Source organism: Plecotus auritus (assembly GCF_963455305.1).
Source record: "Plecotus auritus genome assembly, chromosome: 8".
In the NCBI taxonomy this organism is placed as follows: domain Eukaryota; kingdom Metazoa; phylum Chordata; class Mammalia; order Chiroptera; family Vespertilionidae; genus Plecotus; species Plecotus auritus.
The window spans coordinates 162,383,827-162,396,345 of record NC_137782.1 but is presented as its reverse complement, the minus strand read 5'-3'; the positions used below and the strand labels follow the sequence as shown (position 1 = coordinate 162,396,345).

Sequence of the window (12,519 nt, the reverse complement as noted above, 5' to 3'; positions counted from 1 at the left end):
TCAAAATGCATTGTGCCACTGTGAGCCATTGTGGTTGATCCATGGAGTAACCAGTAGCACTGGAAAGGACTTAAGTGATGGTCCAAGTCTTGCCAAACACCGTCCACTTACAGATGAGGAAATAGAGGTCTAGAGAAGGAAAGCATCTTGCAGAAATCCACCAGCTAGCTAGTGGCACCGCACCCTCTGCCTTACTCGCGGCTCTGCTTGTATCCAGGAGACTCCCCTGGGAGGTCACACTTGAGGCATCCCCCGTACAGGGGCTCTCTTTCTGGCTGTCCCTGGACAAAGAAAGTGCATGGTGTCTTCTATACCTCTCTCCCTTTCCCTTCCTCTCTGCAATCGATAAAAAAAAATATTAGAAGTGACCACACTAATGTTCTCAGGTTTGTAAACCTGACCTCCCTCTGCAGCCAGGGTTTTGGCCCCGAATGGTGAGCACCTGGCAAGCGGTGAGACGGCAGTCTGGCAGGAGCAGGAGCCAGAACTGGGTTAATTGGTCCTCCTGGAACTGAGCCCAAGTGGGAGCTGTGAGAGGAACAGCTTCATTACCTTCCTGGATAGACCCGAGCGGCTCACAGGGGTATGCAGGCACGGGAGCCGTGTGCTCACACACACCATGCTATATAAATAGGCATTAAATGGCGTGGACTCACCTTGGATTTTCTGAACAAATGTAGGACAGAAATAAAGTAAATGTAAGGAATATCCCAACAAGTCATTTAATCAAATATGTACCCCTCCCCAAATTTTAAAATATTTTTTTTTATCGATTGCAGAGAGGAAGGGAAAGGGAGAGAGGTATAGAAACATCAGTGATGAGAGAGAATCATTGATCAGCTGCCTCCTGTACACCCCACACTGGGGATTGAGCCCACAACCCGGGCATGTGCCCTGACCAGCAATTGAACTGTGACCTCCTGTCTCATAGGTTGACAACCCCTGAGCCACACCAGCCGGGCCCACTCCCCAAATTTTAACCAAGAGCTTTACAAGAGGATCAAGCTGAATGACTTAGGTTTTCCCCTACATTCCAAGGTCAAATGTATGCAATGGCAGCAGAGGCTGAGGACAGGGGTTGAGATAAAGGCTGATCTGAAAAATACCAGTGGACTCCTGATCAGTTGAGATTTGGCTGCAGATTGATTTCACTCCAAGTCCAGACTCTGCTTCATTCTGTGGTGGAGAAGAAGGTTGCACAAAGACGGAGCAGATGCAGCAAGCCCTGACCCCGTCCCGTTTGCCTCCTGCAGGAGCGGACGCACCAGCTGGTTGAGGGTGGGCGATATGACACGAGGGAAGATTTTACGGTGGTTGTGCAGCCGTTCTTCGAAAGAGTGGAACTGCCAAAGACCCCGGTAAAGAAAGCACGCACCATGGAGAAATGGGAGGCATGGGTAGTGCCCAGCTGTGTCTGAGCATTATCTGTGTTCCCCGACGTCTCTTAACACAGCCCCTCTTCTCTGCCCTGTGCCCAGGAGGGGCTGCCGGACAGCTCTTTCTTCGCTCCGGACTGTTTCCACTTCAGCAAGAAGTCTCATGCCCACTCGGGCAGTGCTCTCTGGAACAATATGGTAAGATGACCGAGTTCGGGAAAAAATGTCCCTCCTCTGCTAAGAAAAAGACTCCAGAAAGCTTTTGCGGGACCTCAGAGGCCCATAACTCAGGCTGTGTGAGTCCCGGCACAGCACCGATAGTAGATCCATTTCTTTGTCCCTCCCTGCCTTCTCCAGCCCTGACCCACGGCCTGACCTTTCCATTCTTACCACCTCTTTCTCACTCCCCGCCTTCCTGCTTCTTGGTTTAGCTGGAACCTGTTGGCCAGAAGGCAAGATGGCATGATTTTGAAAGCAAGATCAATATCACATGTCCGAACAAGGTACAGTAAAAGCACATCCTTGCAACGGCTCCATCTTTTCCAGACTTTTAAAGTCGCATTAAGGTTTCTCAGTTCATTGTACACCACAGCTCTGTTCGCCTACTCACACATCCCAGTGCCCTCTCTGGTTGGACTGGGATGGACGACAGCCCTGTGGCCAGGAGGCCCTAGAGGACTCCTCCATCTCTTCCTGGCACTGCGAGCCCTAGCACAGGCCTGGGCTACGAGCAGCTCTTTCCAGGCAGAAAAAGGAACATGGCATCACCACCCAGCTCTCATTGGGAAGGCAAGGGGGTGGGGAGAAAGTCAAGGGCAGGATGGGACAGAAAGACACTCCATCGCCATGTGGCCACTGTCTCCACGGCACGATGGGAAGAGTGAGGAACTGAGACCAGAATAACATCTGCTGGGATGGGGGTGGGGTGGTCATTTGGAAGCTGGAGCTGGGACGCAGACATTAGCCAGGAAGGCAATGTAGATCAGGCCCCCATGCTCATGTTGTTGGGAGATTCTTGGGCCTCGGCAGCTGCTCCCTCGCCTCTGTGAGCTCCTCTGAATTCCCAGTGGGTCCCACTGAGCTGGCTTGCGTGAGGCAGGACCTCAGAGAGCCTGACTTGTCTTGCCTGGGCAGGAAGGAGCCCAGGCTACTGCAGGGTAGGAATGGCAGGGGGTGGCAAGGGGGCCTAGGGAGCAGAGACAGGGCTTGTATTAGAAGAAAGTGGTGCTCTGTTGGGAGGGGCAGGGTTGAGAAAGAGGTGACACAGCTGCCCAGCCAGCTGGGTGGGAGGTGAAGAGCAGACCGGGTCGTTCCTAGGAGCCACTGCAGGGTTTATTCTAATAGTTCCTGTGAGTTCAGGTTGGGTCAGGGCTGCAAAGAGGGCCCCAGTGCATCCTGGGAAGGAGCTCCAGGGTCTGCCTGGCAGGGAGGGGCTCACAGCGTGGAGCGGGGAGGCCAAAGGTGTTTAAGTGTTTATGCCGAGGTCAGCACTGCTTGAGAGTGGGCGAGCAGGAAGCATGCCGGATTCACCACGGTTGCTCACCCCCCTCTTCTCACAGGACTCGCCGTTTCTGAGCACCTACAAGAACAGCGTGCAGGTATCTGCCTGTTGCTTTCTTTCATCTCACCAGCCAATGCATGGGGCGGCCCCTGAGCTGGGACTGGCCCAACAGGGTGGGTGAGAACAAGGGGTTTACACTCTTATAAAGTCCGTCCACCTGCACCTTAGGCGGGGTGCAGGGCGGGGTAAGCTCCATCAATGGGCCCAGCCTGTCAAATCACAGCATCAGCAAAGACATAGGTGAAGATCCCATCCTCCCCATAAAGCTGCTTTGGAAGCAGGATCGGGGGTGGGGTGGGTGGGGTCATTTTGCTGATGCTCCGATTCTTGCATTAGTTGGTGGAGGGGTCCGCACTAGGTTAGCAGATCCCAGGAGTGGCTGATGTTCAGAATCACCTAGGGAACCTTCTTCAAATGCCCTTCTAGGCTCCTCCCCGGGGGGCAAGGGGACAGGAGTCTGTGTTTGTTAAAGCTCTCTGAGGGTCTGACGCTCAGGTCCTTTCACCGCTGAGATTCATTCTGTGCCCTTAGGGTCATGGGAGCCAGCTGCTGTGCGGCGACAGAACCCCTTCGGACTCACCGCCCACCTCAGGTGAGCCCTCAGCGGTACACCAGGACCCACGGCTCCCCACAAGGTCGCAGGAGCCGGTGAATGTTCTGACAACATTTTTCACATGTAACTCAGTGCCCGCTTCCTGTCTGGGCGGTCGCCTGGGACAAGTCCCTGATTTGTCTCCCTCTGCCCTGTGAGATGTCTCACCTGGCAGGCCCCAAGGTGTCAGGCCAGGAACTGTTCGCTGCCCTTCCATGTCGGCCCCTTAAAGGGAGCACAGGGAGGAGCCATGTGACCTCCCATCCAGTGGCCTAGCCCAGTGGTCTGACCTCACTGAGGCCCAGAGGTGGGGCGTGGGGTGCCGAGGGAGTCCCAAGAGTGACCCAGCTCTATGAGTTGTCCTGGGGCTCCAGGCTCTGCGATCCCTGTCGCCTGCAGCTTTAGAAGGCACTGGGGGCACAGGAAGGCCTGATCCGATTATTTCTCAGTTGTTGTTGGAAATCCAGAACCAGCTCCAAATGGGCTGGGCGTCAGGCCCGGAACTGCATCTCAGATGGCGCAGAGCCCATCTGGTTGTGCACTGGGGTCACAGCTGGTATTCCGCATGACAGCGGGCACCACAGTGGTGGGATCCCAACGTGCCTTCTCTCCCTCTCTCCCTCCCCCCTCCCCCCTCCCCCCTGCCCCCCATCCTACTCCCTTCCTTCCTTCCTCCCTTCCTTCCTTCCATTCCCTTTTCTTCCTCTCTCCCTGAACCTCTCCCTCCCATAGGTCCAGGATTCCTTTATTGTGTCCTTATGGGGAAAGTCTGTCCTTACATAACCCCTGCCTCCAGGCCGCATGGACCCTCAGTCCCACGAGGCCCAGGCGCCCTGCGCTGGCGTGCCCGATCTTGCTTAAAGAAGCACTGAGCAGCTTCCTTCCCGCAGACTCAAGGTGTCCACTTGTCTCCGCAGTGCATGCCCTGAGACCTGCAGACATCCGCGTTGTGGCTGCTCTGGGGGACTCTCTGACTGTAAGGACTCGGGCCCCGGGGGGCGTGGGGGTGGCTGCGTCAGCTCCCGGTGCCAGTGCCAACGCCAGGGCCTGCGCTCCCGACCCCTGCCGTGTCCCCCTCTCTACTCCGGCCTTGTCCATCTAAGAACATGGCAATGGCTTGTTTCGTAGCCCCTTTCTCACTCAGGTGTGCAAAGGGAGGTCTTTTTCAGGAGTGAACTGAATTCTCTCAGATAGTGGAGGTTTCAGACACCTAATTACACTTTTTTAACCATTGCAAAAATGCCATTTGACTCAAACCCTCTTCTACACCTCCCCGTGTGGGCGCGCTTCCCCTTTGGATGATGCAGCTCAGACCCTGTCCTCTTTGCACGGCAAGGACAGCAGCAGCGACTCCAGAGCTGTGGCTGAAGGGCTGCTCCTAAGTTCAGAGAGGTAGGGCGCTACCATCCCAGAGGGCCGCGGCCAGGCAGCTCTTCTAAAGCCATGGGTTGCCTTACAGAAGGTCCCAGCGGGGAAGGAGAGAAGCATCAAGTTCATGAGAAATCTGCCCACGGCAGCCCGCCCAGATCTGTGACCTCTTCCTCAAGCTTAGGTAGAACTCCGGAGCAGGACGCTGGTAGTAATGACATAACTGTCTCACGTTTGTAAAGCACTTCAGAGTCTTCCAAACCGTTTTTACAACTCTGATCCCATTTGGTCATGAAAAGAGCCCTGTGACATAAGCAAGCCAGGCCCTCCGTGCAGGGAGGAGGCAGTTGCGGTTTGCAGGCCTCGAGCCCAGGGTTTCTGACTCCCATCCAGCGCTCTGCTCATGTGCGATGCGCGTGCTGGGAACCACCTGCACACCCGCAGCCTCCGCACTCTCCCTTGCTGACTTCCCTGTGGATTTTTGTGTGTTTCCTAAGGCTGGCAATGGAATTGGCTCCAAACCAGATGACCTTCCTGATGTCACCACTCAGTATCGGGGGCTGTCATATAGGTAATGTTAACCCTTGACCCCCTCCCATCCCATGTTCACTCCCAGAGATTGGGTGGGGGTCTGTCTCCCCCATTAAATGCATAAATACCAAAGAGCTGGGACCAGGTCTGGAAGGGGTTTTCAGAAGAAAAACCTCTATGTATGTCTGCCAAATGTGACCATGTGGTGAGTAGAGAGATCTTTGACTGTTGGTGACCTTTCTTTTTCTTTTTCTTTTTTTTTTTAAATTGTGCAGAAAAAGCAAACCAGGGTCGTTATCAGACTCCTGGGTCAGCAAATCCAACATGAAATGCACCTGAAAAACACCAGCTCTCTGAGTCTTCACCCTCCTGTTTGCGTGTATATGTGCACCACGTCTCTGTTTACTGTCTATATGTATCCATTCGTGTCCGTCTGTAGTCGCACCTCTGCCTTTACGTGTATGTACACACCTATTCAGAAAACTCCACAATGCAATACGCCTCGGGAGGAAATAACCAAGACAACATCGCAGCCAACACACGTGGAATGAGGGGCATGTACGGGGAGCACAGACAAATGCGTGTGCTCATTCGGCAAGTGCCCTGTAGGAATAAAAGGTGGCCAAGTGCCACAGGGATGCAGAAGGGGAATACCAACCTGGCTTCCCAGAGAAGACGGGACCCCAGTCATGTCTTGGCAGATTAGCCATTAGGTCAGCGGAAAGGATGAGAGAGGACTTTCCAGCCACAGAAGTAGAAAAGCTCAAGGTAGTAGGGGAGTGGTTAGATGTGGGTATTCTTAAGTTTCTTGCCTAATAAAGTTCGCATCGAAGCACGCTTCACAGTCATTGGCGATGAGCTCAGGATTCAGAACAACTAGAACAAAGCCAGCCACAAGAGGGCAGCGTGCTAACGAGAAGCTGGGTGGCTCGGCGATGCGCTTGCCTCCTCCCATTCCTTCGCAGTGAATTCCAATGATTCGTTCCTTCCGAGAGAGGGAGAGGGAACACGGGTGATCAGGATTGTGACAGTTCTCTGGTCGTCCCTGAGGACAGTCTCAGAGCGACAGGTTTGCCAGGGGAGAGAGGTGTCCTCACTCAGCCTGTAGCCACCCGCAGAGAGGATCCAGGGCGTGGGTAGCATGAGGCCATCACCCTGAGAGCTGAGGGAATCGCCTCCCAGCCCTGACGTCCCCTAGGTTTCCACATGTCTCAGCCAGGTAAGTGGTCACTAGCAGGCTGCCTCGGAGCCAAACCGAGCCTCCCCTCCGGACCCCTGTGCCCCAAATGTTACTGAGGCTGCGAGGAACAGAAACACCGGAGGGAGAGGAACGAAGCCGAGCTTATTCCAACCTGGAAAAAGTCTGAGGCTGTGGCAGCTGCATTTAGTCTTAGCCAGCGAAGGCCCTGGCCTCACATCACGGTGTGGGAAACAGAAAATAGATGCGCCAGCCCCCGGGTGATGGCGTCGCTGGACCTGGCTTGCAGTCGGGGAAGGGAGGTGATCTGCCCCATTTTACAAACAGTTCGACTGGACAGGTTCTGAGAGTCAGATACACACAGGCCATCTGCTAAACGTTCCTCTCTGCAGTGAGAGGAACATGTGGCCATTGTGCTGGTTCTTCCTGCAGGTGAGGTCCAGTAGGAACTCATGTTTGTCTTGGAGAACTCATTCCAAGGCCCCATCTCTTCAATGGCTGCTAGTCCTTTAAACGTTTTGTTTCTTCTAAATGTTTCAAATACCTGCCCCAAGATCCCCAGGTGTTAAAGATGAAGCTCTGGGTCAGAGTCTGAGAGACAGCTTGACAAATGGTGGACTATATAGACTGTTCCCCAAAGTGTGTTCCAGGGAACACCAGCCCCAGCCATGTTCCTGAAGAGGGCAAAATTCTTTGTGTTTTTGGGGAAACATCACCTACTATATCCTTCCTCTGGGGAATTCACATGCATGTTAGCATATTAAAGGCTCTGAGATGATCTACAATGAAGAAAATTTTTAAAAATTGTATCTATTTAGTCCAGTGCTTCCCTTAATCCCAGAATGCTTGCTTTGTTTGTATACCTATTAGCATCCCTGGAAACGGTCCACATACTAGCCCAGCGATTTTTAACTGGTGTGCCACAGAAATTTTAAAACATGCAATACCTGACTATTCCGTCAGGGGCACTGACTTCTTTCCCTTAGACTGTCAGTCATTGCTGTGAATGAATCGAATGTATACCTATTTTTTGTCAGATCGGCCAAAATTATAATATATTTTTTGGTGTGCCGAAGAATTTTAGTAATTAGCTTATGTGTGGCATGAGGTGAATAAAAGTTAAAAATCTCTGTACTAGACTAATCTGAGAAAAGCAATTTTTCTGAAGTCAATAATGCTCCCAGATTGGAAATACTAGACAGTGAATGATCCTAGGAAAATTAAAAATATAATTCGAGCCGCTTCCTCTAAGGAAAGTGGACAGAGTGGGCCTCATGGAGTTGGACAGGGGAAACGTGGACTCCGAATTCTTGGCAGGTGGGTGGCCGTGAGCAGGAGGTTTGGCTGAGAATATTTCCAAGGCCCCTTGACCTGTGAGAATCATAGGTTAACAGTGTGGCAGGCCAGAGGACTTTAGAGCATTGCCTTTTCTTTTGTTGCATTCAGTTTGCTTGTTGGACACCATTCAAAGGACCGAAATAAAATTTACTTACCAGAAAATGCATTTCTTTGTCTTGTTAATGAGTTCAGCCTCACATTACTGAAACTCCTTCGGCCAGAGTTACTGAGCATGCACTCTGCGTTTCCCTGCACCGTGCTGGCAGCAGAGGAGCAAGCCCAGCCGCTGAGCTCATGGTGTAACATTGAGCTCATGGTGTAATACCAGTTACATGAGTCTGCAGTTCTCCTGTAGACTCGCTGCTCATATGGAAACGTTTTCTTTCATGTTTCACATCGTTCTGATCAAAATGAGGGCTTAAACTTCCCGTTCCATGTTTATTCGTATAATTCTCTCTTTTCTCCTGGAAATGTTCACTCTGAAATGGCCTCAGAGAGAGAGAGATTCCGTAGCCTATTGGTCTTGATCAGCTAGAACACTTATTTTAGGACAAAGATACCTTTTCTAGTAGAAAGTCCTTGACCTGTGTGTTTACGTGTGTCTCTATGTTTATGTTTCCATGTTTACTGAAGGAGGAAAAGAAGCAGAGTGAGAACACAGTGATTAGAGAAGGTGCATGATTTATCATTTTCTTGCAAATGTGGAGTATTCTGATTTAGTGCTTTTAGTGCAAAAAAAGGAGGATCAGAAGCAGCTAAAGCAGCAGCTTGGTGCAGAACTGGAAAAGAATCAGAAGCTCATACAAATGCCCACCCACCGGCCAAGTGAGGTTCAGGCATTTTTGGGGAGGTGGGAGAGAAAGGCCTGAGTGAGGGTGGTAGGGCAGGGCTGCTCTCTCTCCACGACCACGGGCTGCTGAGCATTTGGCTTAAGTAAGCCCTTGACCACCCTGGTATGAGAGAGTCAACTTCACGCCAAGCATTCCTTGAGTAAAGAACAGCCATGACTTTGATTCATGGCCTGTGCTTCGGAAGCCTGTCCTAGTGGGCTGGATGCTAAACACTGTGTTTTCATGATCTATTGGTCTAGACCCGTGGTCGGCAAACTGCAACCACGGGTCTAGACCACATGTGACTCGCGAGCCGCGGTTTGCCGCTCTATTGACTGAATTTGCCGACCACTGACCTAGACTCTGGATTCCAATAATTACAGGCTGTTGTTGTTCCTTGTGATTAAGCCCCTATCCTAGTGGTCGGCAAACTCATTAGTCTACAGAGCGGCAAACCACGGCTCGCGAGCCACATGTGCTCGCGAGCCGCAGTTTTCTGACCACTGGCTAAGGCTGGGATTGAGGAGGGAAATGCAGGGGGGGGGGGAATAACAGTAATTGCAGTGCATCTGACCACTGGACTTTGTTAAAATAGGTATACTTCTCTCCTCCCCACATATATTCAATTTTAATTCAGGAAAGGAAAGGAAATTTTGACTGTGTCTTAGGGTTAGATTGAAGGCCAGAAAACTATTAGATTAGATGAAATTAGACTGGGGTAGAAAGGCTGTGAGATTGACCTCCCCACTAGACAGAAAGGAGTTTATCTATTTTCTAAAGGTTTCCAGCTCAAGCTGGTTTTTGTTACCTTTATGGGTTTTAGTAGCCATTAGAAAGTTAGGGAACCTCAGCTTCCTATTCTGTAAAATGGAAATAGTGGCATCGACCTCAAAAGCTTGGGGAGATGTGAGATAACTTAATGCAGCGAGTCGAGTTCCTGGCTGGACACATAGATACTCAGCTAAGTTCTCTCCCTCTTGATTTGTTGGAGAAAAGAAACAGCTCTCTTTTGCCTTCAAATCCTGGATTTGGGGGTAACCAACCCATTGGGGAATTCAGATTTTCTCAGAATCCCTCAAACACAAAGAGACGGGTGGGTCTGGCACATCTGATGGCATGGATGCTAAAAAGATACAAATAAACAAAAAACCTATGTACTGATGTGATCTCACTGGCTTACTCCCTGCAGTTCAGGAGGAGACGGCTCCCTGGAGACCGTGACCACCTTGCCGAGTAAGTAACCACCAGGGGCTTGAGTCTGTCCACTCCTGACATCTGACCCTCGGGTTTCTTGAGATGCTTCTCAGCTAAGAAAGGAGGAAATGGCGCCTTCTTTTGACTGCTATTGACCTGGGAGGAGGGGCTTGTTGACAACTAAATACTCTAAGAGTCCTGTCTGGGTAGGGGTCATTCTCTGGCCAATATAAATGAATTGTGATCATTTTTAGACACATAATTTGGAACTCCACTAACCTGCCTGATCTAACAGAGCCCTCTCCAGAACAGCAATGACGCTGTAGCCATTGCTCCTTTCTCAGCTCTGCCTTCTGCATTCCTAACTAATGCCTCTGTTGCTTCAAAGCACCTGGGACAGAAAAAGGCTGTATACGTGAGGCGTGTATTCAATTTTAAATGGAGATAATCTATGGATAACCAAACACTGAATTAATATTCTGTAAAAAAAGAGAGAGAGAGAGAGAGAGAGAAATAAACAAAGAAACAAAGAAAGGAAGAAATGAGAGGAGAGGAATGTGGACAGGCGGCTTAAGGGGGTGGAATAAACACTGTATTTGGAGCCCAGAGACCTGGGGTCAAGCCCTGTCCTTTCTGTGTGTTTGCCAGGTAACCAAGGGCAAGTCACCAAACATTCTGAGCCTCCGTTTCTTCAGCTGGCCCAGAGTGTGAGGAGACAATCAGATGAGACAGTGAGGATTCTCTGAACAATTCTCTGTGAATTGTAAAGAAAAGAAAAAGAGCGAGCGAGCTGGGAGGCCCTTGCTGTCTTGGCCCATCCTGTTACCGCCCCGGGCTGCATGAGAGTGGTAGCGCAGCCCACTTTGGCGACTCTAGACCAGAGGAGATCCCTGGCCTTCCATCCTAAGCTCCGTGTCCCGTTCTCCCCCTCTTCTTGCAGATATCCTTCGGAAGTTTAACAGGTATCTCACAGGCTACGCCCTGGGCACGGGCAAGGCCAACGACACCAACGCGTTCCTCAATCAGGCTGTTCCCGGCGCGAAGGCTGAGTACGCATTTGGGGAGGGGGCCTGTGGGAGGCACCCCCTTTCAGGGTAATGCTGCCCTGAGTGTGCAAAGGGGGCATTTATGCAAGTGCAGCAGTGATTTGAGAGGCTCTCAGTGCTCCCTTCCCTGGCCGCCCTGTGACTCCCAGAGAGGCTGGAGCTTGGGCAGGTCCCATGCCCCGAGGGCTGACCTTCTGACCTTACTCATGTGCAGCCTGTTCCCATCATTGAACTAACTGACCAGCCTTAGCCAACTTTTTAAACTCCCCATGGCGTGATGGCGCTGGAGAGGCTCACTCTCTCCAAAGCCTGACCAGTGGCAGTTCCCCCAAAGGGGGGCCAAGCAAATGGATGGGCAAGCCAGAGCCTCCTTCCTCGGAGGCCTCGGGGCAACAAGTCACGGCCTGTCACTAGCCCGCTGCGGAGCTGACAGAAGTGCCACTGAGAAGCTGGAGGCAGCAGAAGCAGAAGTGCTCAGCCTCCCAGGCCGATCTCCCAAGGCGGTCCCAGGGGTCCCAGCAGCCTGGGTTCCCTTGTTTCGGCCCCATCGGCTGCACTTTTGTCACACTGTCATCTTCTTACTGACGCCCATGCCCTCTGGTTGATGGGCACAGCCCAGACCTGTTTCCTGAGCCTGGGTAATGGGAGCAGGGGCAGACGGGCCCACCGTCTGGTCCCAGGAGATCACCAGGCTGTGGATCCATTCCACCAGGGCCCTGAACTAGTGGGAGCTCGGGATGCCCAGGACCCAGTCCTTTCGTAAATCACAAACCCACGCACGTGTGCAGTGTATATTTATTCTCCTTCTATTTCTGAAAGCACTTAGATACGTTTATTTTTTAAAATAGCATATATTTAAGAGAAAAACCACAGCCACTGGGGGAGAGGAAACCACTCGGTCAGTAGGAGCATTTTTAGGGTTCCTGTGCCCGAGCATCACACTGTGAGCTTCCCGGCAGCCGGGCAGAAAGAGGAAGCATGCCAACGCTCCTGGGTCAAGTTCAGGAGCTAAGCCAGTCCTTCAGAGGCGGCACATTGAGCCCTAGAATGGAACCCTAAAAGGCGCTTTGCACGAGTGGTTCTAGAAGGGAGATGATGAGTAACAACTATAATTGGCAGTTCCTTTGACTACAGCTTTCGGACAAACACTCAGTGGGCTTTTCAAAGGGTTATTTGTTGTAATAACTCTCCAGAACAGGCAAGGAGCTCCTGTCCCTGAGCTGCAGGGTCTCTGCCAGCTCACACAGTGGGGCTCCTGCCCTGGGAACCTCCAGGACAGGCCCTTTAGGAGGGAAAACCCAGGCACTGTTCCTGAACAGGACCGATTTCCTCTCCTTTTCAGGGAACTTACAAGCCAAGTCCAGACTCTGGTGCAGCGGATGAAAGATGATCACGTGAGTCCGATTTATGGTTACTTTTAAACACTAATGTCCTAACCCACAAAAGTCCCCAAATGGACTTGTGTGCTATGAGAACAGCGAGCCC

The 12,519-nt window shown here is 51.7% G+C and overlaps 1 protein-coding gene across 1 annotated transcript in view; it reads left to right on the top strand.

Moving 5' to 3' along the window:
• The window catches only part of PLB1 (phospholipase B1), a gene marked incomplete at its 5' end in the record, with an annotated part of 115,400 nt that overhangs the window by 67,532 nt on the left and 35,349 nt on the right, over nucleotides 1–12,519 (top strand). Inside the window, 10 exons of the mRNA XM_080684244.1 lie at nucleotides 1,254–1,358; nucleotides 1,479–1,574; nucleotides 1,808–1,879; nucleotides 2,936–2,974; nucleotides 3,469–3,529; nucleotides 4,447–4,505; nucleotides 5,395–5,468; nucleotides 9,984–10,027; nucleotides 10,929–11,037; nucleotides 12,377–12,428. Of these exons, the coding sequence (XP_080540370.1) occupies nucleotides 1,254–1,358; nucleotides 1,479–1,574; nucleotides 1,808–1,879; nucleotides 2,936–2,974; nucleotides 3,469–3,529; nucleotides 4,447–4,505; nucleotides 5,395–5,468; nucleotides 9,984–10,027; nucleotides 10,929–11,037; nucleotides 12,377–12,428 (711 nt within the window). The remainder of the gene's footprint in view (nucleotides 1–1,253; nucleotides 1,359–1,478; nucleotides 1,575–1,807; nucleotides 1,880–2,935; nucleotides 2,975–3,468; nucleotides 3,530–4,446; nucleotides 4,506–5,394; nucleotides 5,469–9,983; nucleotides 10,028–10,928; nucleotides 11,038–12,376; nucleotides 12,429–12,519) is intronic.